Source organism: Lygodium microphyllum, chromosome 5 (assembly GCF_053477565.2).
Source record: "Lygodium microphyllum isolate KBCC chromosome 5, Lygodium_microphyllum_v1.1.10, whole genome shotgun sequence".
In the NCBI taxonomy this organism is placed as follows: domain Eukaryota; kingdom Viridiplantae; phylum Streptophyta; class Polypodiopsida; order Schizaeales; family Lygodiaceae; genus Lygodium; species Lygodium microphyllum.
The window spans coordinates 33,738,600-33,743,732 of NC_141139.1; the positions used below are offsets into that span (position 1 = coordinate 33,738,600).

Genomic DNA, 5,133 nt, shown 5'->3' on the forward strand with positions numbered 1-5,133 from the left:
AGTACATGCAGTTGGAAGCCCTATTAACATCTTTGAGAACTTGGCTTGAAACCTTCAACCCTTCTCTTATCTCTACCATCTCCGGAGTCTAAGCTCTTGAACCCTCATAGATTCTTCTCCCTCAAAACCCTGTGGTTGACCTTTAACCCTACACGCTCCGACATCAGTGAACTTGATGTGAAGGTCAGTTGTAAGAAAACTCCAAGATGGGGGATTCTTCAAGAGATGCTCTACAACAGTTGGTGCGCATACTGCAACATGCGCAAATTCATTCGGCAATTGCTTTGCCTCAATTCATCCATCTTTGTACACCAAGCAGCCAATGCATTACAGCCACCAAACAGCCTCTTTCAAGTTGCTGAATAAAATAAAAGCTAATAGTAGAAGAAAAACAGAGAACAAAAAAGTTGCCACTTAGACGTTCAAAGAAGTCATGGATCCACTTTGACACTTGGCCTGCAAGACATTCAAGCACAATGTAGAATCAACCGGTCTTAGCTTATCAAACCAATGTATGATAAACTCTCATTACCCGAATGGAATGCTTGGTCTAATAAACAAACAATACGAAAGACAAAAAGCAGATAAATTTAAGTGTCCATAACAAACTGCCACGGCAACACAGAATACATGGACAACCTGGGTGTTTGGCTTTCCTGTAGCATGAGAACTGTATCACAGCTGCTACTAAAAATGACAGTATCAAGCTTAGAGAGCAGCCACTTACTGTCCCTGGTCATTCACAGAGCATCTATGCTACTGCTTTCTCATCATTATAATACACAGGGAACTCAGGTAACTGCTCTCACTCGCTCTCAGAGATGCGTGGTCCGTTGCAGCAACCCCTTCCAAGTGTCCCTGTATGCGCCTCCAGAACATCTCCATGCAAACAGGAATTCCCCTTCACCATCTCATCCCTATGAGAGAAGAACTCCTTGTTTTCTTTCCAGACCTCGCCATCTGCATAGATTTCCTTCTTCCAGATGGGGACAGAGGCCTTAATCTCATCGATGATGAAGCGGCAGGCCTCTAGGGCGTCAGCACGGTGGACGGACGATGCGGCCACAAAGACGCTCTCGTCGCCAACAGGGACAACGCCAGTGCGGTGTGCAACCGCAAGGGCGGCGAGAGACCAGCGGCGCCGCGCGGACTGGCAGATGGAGCGGAGGACGGAGGACGCCATGGGGGCGTAGGCCTCGTACTCCAGCCGGAAGACGCGGCGGCCATCGAAAGTGTCCCTGGTGGTGCCTGAGAATGTGGCGATGGCGCCTGCTGCAGGATCCCTCACTGCGGCTATGTACTTGCCCAGGTCCAGCGGCTCACTCGTGATCTCTATTAGATCCTCCTTTGCTGTCGCCATGTTTTCTGACAGATCCTCCCTTGCTACCACCAGGTTTTCTCCTTCCATAATGAAGCACCATAGTGATGACTCGTAAGGAGCCGCGGCCGCGCAGCTTGCTTCCAAAGAGTCAACCTGACTTTCTTTATAAAAAGTTTGACAAAATAAATAAAACACACTAAAATAAGATTGTGTTTCTTTTCATGGAATATTGCGCCTAATTTGTATTAAAGTAAAAAAGGTGGATATTACATCGCCCTTATCCGGAGAACATCGTGCATGGCAAGTGGAGACAGCCTAGATGGCTTCTATTTATTTATTACATTTTGTATTTTTGGTAAAGGAGTATCGAAGGTGGTGATTAGGTCCAATCTTAAGAGGGTAAGTCTCTTGCTTAAAAACCGAGAACGAGTAGGCCTCATGACATTTGAGTTGCTGGCTTCTTTTGTTGTGGCCTATCATCTTCGTGATCTCCAATGGCACTTCTTCTTTTTCTTTCTTTTCTCTTTCCTCTATCCATCTCACAAGCTCTCAAGCAATTGCAATGGGTGGCAACCCACTGAAAACTACATTTTTCATTTGTGAATGAACCACTGCCATTTCTTTGACTTTTTGGTTCAAGATGACTGCTTTCTGCTCCTTGATAAGCTTCACCGGTGAGCAAGTGACCTCCATCCTTGCTATCAGTCCACCATAGCAAAGAACATGTGAACAAAAGTCAGAGTTAGATTGATTTAACTGCTTTTGAAATCACCCCCCTTAAATAGGTCCAAATTGATAGGGAATCTCATTGGTATCTCCCAATAGTATCTCCTTCTAGCCGAACTAGTAAGGGTGGCAGTGAAAGAAGGGGGAGGTGGGGCATGGGAGAGAATTTCACCTTTGTCTTTCAATAGAAGGAGTTAGCACAAAATTTTTCATTAACTTGAATGAACATTGGTACATTGTTATGCTAGATTGCTTTCCCTTCTACAATGAATTCTAAATCCTTCATATTAAGATTGAACATTAATTGGAGAGACATGTTGTCTAGCTTGCTTTTAGAGGAGAAGTCCCACATATGCTTCAAGATTCTGAGGCCTTTCCTATTGAGCATGGCTGCTTGCTTTAGTTGTTCTGTTGGGCAGGGTGATATAGTGACGCTGAGCCAAATGGAGTCATTCCTTGACTGGCACATGGTTTTGGTTGATTTAGAGAGTGGAGGGGTTTGAAACGAATCCATGTGCCACATAACTATTTGAATAGTAAAGTGGCTCCTATAGGTGTGAATTTGACATTAGTAAAAATCATGGTGGGCGAGGTTGCTAAGAACCGAGAGCAAGCTGACACTTTGAAATTGGTTAAGGAGTGAGAAAATAGGATGGCCCAGTCTTCCTTGGGGTGGGACATGCTTATTAGCACCCACTTGCTTACAAGCTTATCAGCTAGAGAGTGTATGTCTAGGATTCCAAGGCCTCCAGGCTTTTTGGTAAGGTACAAGTTCTATAGGCTACTTTGGGGATTTTGGACTTAGAGGAATCCCCACCCTAGAGGTAGTTCCTGCACAGGGCCTCAAGCTAGGCAAGGCTGGATTTTGGGGGCTACCAATGCGAAAGGAAGTAGACGCATGAGGGGAGGATGATGTGGTTGAGGGTAACTATTCTCGAGGTGAATCCCATCTTGAGATCATTCCACTTGTTGATTTTAGTTAGGAATCTATCCATTACCCATTGCCATCTTTACTTCATTGTTACTCCAAACCCCATTGGGATCCCTAGGAGTTGAACTACAACCCCTTCCTTAATGGGTTTGTAGTGGACTTCAAGCAACCAAGTGGGGGAATCCTTGATGAGAATTTTGATTCCCGTTTTTAAGTGGTTATAATTTTGGAGCTAGAGGCAAGACAAAACATCTATAAGCACTCTCAAAACGAGGAAATAGGAACAAGGTCATTGTTCAAAGTCAAATTTGTGTCATCTACAAATAAATTTATTTGTGTCATCTACAAATAAATTCAAGATCATGTCTTTGGCCTCCCCTGGTAGCCTTATTCCTTTACGTTTTCTTTTTAGCATTGCTCCTCTATTAGCCACCCTAATCCATTTGCAACTATAGCAAATTGAAGAGGGGCAAGTGGGCATCCTTGTTTAATAGATCTTCTAAGAGGGAAGGGGGTGTGAGGTCTCCATTCAAAGTAAATTTTGTCATTGCATTGCCAAATAGAACAGATAAAAATTTGATAAATCATCATCCTAGTCCTATGTCTAGAAGGGATTGGAGAATAAAATCCACTCTGATCTATCATAGGCTTTGTCAAAGTCTATTTTCATAAAAATATAATGCTAATTATTCCATTGAGCATAATTAAGTCATTCCCAAAGGCTGATTATTGCATCCAAAATATAAATGCCTTTTATAAATCCTTTCTACTCCTTCCTTATCCAGTTATCTAGGTGGGCAAAAAGCTTTTAGTCCAGTGTTTTGACAAAGATTTTATGTGTTCAAGTAGGTGATTGATCTCCAATTCCCTAAATTTTATTTCTCCTCCTTTTTATGGATCAATTTGACCACTCCTTCATTGATAAAGGATGAAAGAGACCCAAAATGGATTGAGTCTCTCCAAACATCCAAAAGGGTTTGTGGAGGGGGAGAGATGAGTATGTCCTTGAAGGTTTGGAAAAAGTTCATTAGGTAACCCATTAGAACTAAGTGATTTACCCTTGGTTAGAGTCTTGATAGTGTAAGCTAGCTCAAAACTAAGGACTTGGCTTCCATTTGGGGGGATGAATGCTGATGAACTAAACTAAATATGTTATAGAAGTGTGTATGGGCGATTGCCAAGTTTTCTTCCTGTGATTGAGCCAAGGTTCTATCCTCTTTCCTTCATAGGGGGATTTGGTCTTTGTTTTGGTCTTGTTTGAGCATTTTAAAGTTCGCTACTGGTCTTGAAGAATCTTTGAAGGCTCTTTGTCTCAATTAACTCCTCCATTCTAAGGGCTAACTTGGCCATAAGGAGTTTTTCTTAGAGATAAGTTTCTCTCGAGTCAATCCTCACCTCCAACTAGATGATGTCTTGATATGTTTGGGCTTGTCTCTTTTGCCTTGTGGTTGTGAGGATTTGTTTGGCTTTCCCAAGCTACTTATGGTGGGGAAGTGTAAGTTTCAGATGTAGCCAATGGGTTTTTGGACATATTGAAATTCAAAGAGGGCTGGGTTTGCATGGAACCAGCCCACTCTTACCTTAGGGTTTCCAAAGTAGCTTAGTGCGATGAGATTAGGTTTGTGGTTTGAGAGAGCAATAGTCTAGATAATCTTTTGCCTACAATCAATGCAGTTTCATGGGAGACCTAAAGAGATGTAACATCTATCTAGTTTATCCTTACAAAGGTGAGGAGGTTTCTGGTTATTGGCCGAGGTGAATCTTGTGTAGGATGAGGCATCTATCAAGGCATGATATCCTTTCAAGTCAGTCCATGCATTGAGTTCTTGACCTCCTAGGACTACCCCTCTTCCATCTTGGTGGTCGCTGAGGATTCAACCATGTCAAAATCACTCGTCTATATGATAGGGCATTCGAGTATCTTGAGTGATTCCCGAATTCTAGACCATGACTGGGCTAACCCAATGGCATTTACTAAAACTACCTCTATCTCCTACTCTACTTTCAACAAGGTGGCTACCCACTTGTGGTTGAGGTCAAACATGAATTTGTAGTTGAAATTGATGAATCTATTTGTGGACTCATATTACAACTCCTCCACTACCACCATCATGATTGGTATGAACCCATCAGTAGCCCTTGGAGATAGAGTGGA

The 5,133-nt window shown here is 42.7% G+C and overlaps 1 protein-coding gene across 1 annotated transcript; it reads right to left on the bottom strand.

Annotated features, from left to right (window-relative positions):
• Positions 1-569: 569 nt before the first annotated feature.
• On the bottom strand, positions 570-1,463 carry LOC148035669 (molybdopterin biosynthesis MoaE family protein). Its single transcript, XM_087677674.1, has one exon. It carries the CDS (start codon positions 1,406-1,408, stop codon positions 806-808), a length of 603 nt encoding a protein of 200 aa, XP_087533800.1. The 5' UTR covers positions 1,409-1,463; the 3' UTR covers positions 570-805.
• Between the last annotated feature and the right edge of the window lie 3,670 nt (positions 1,464-5,133).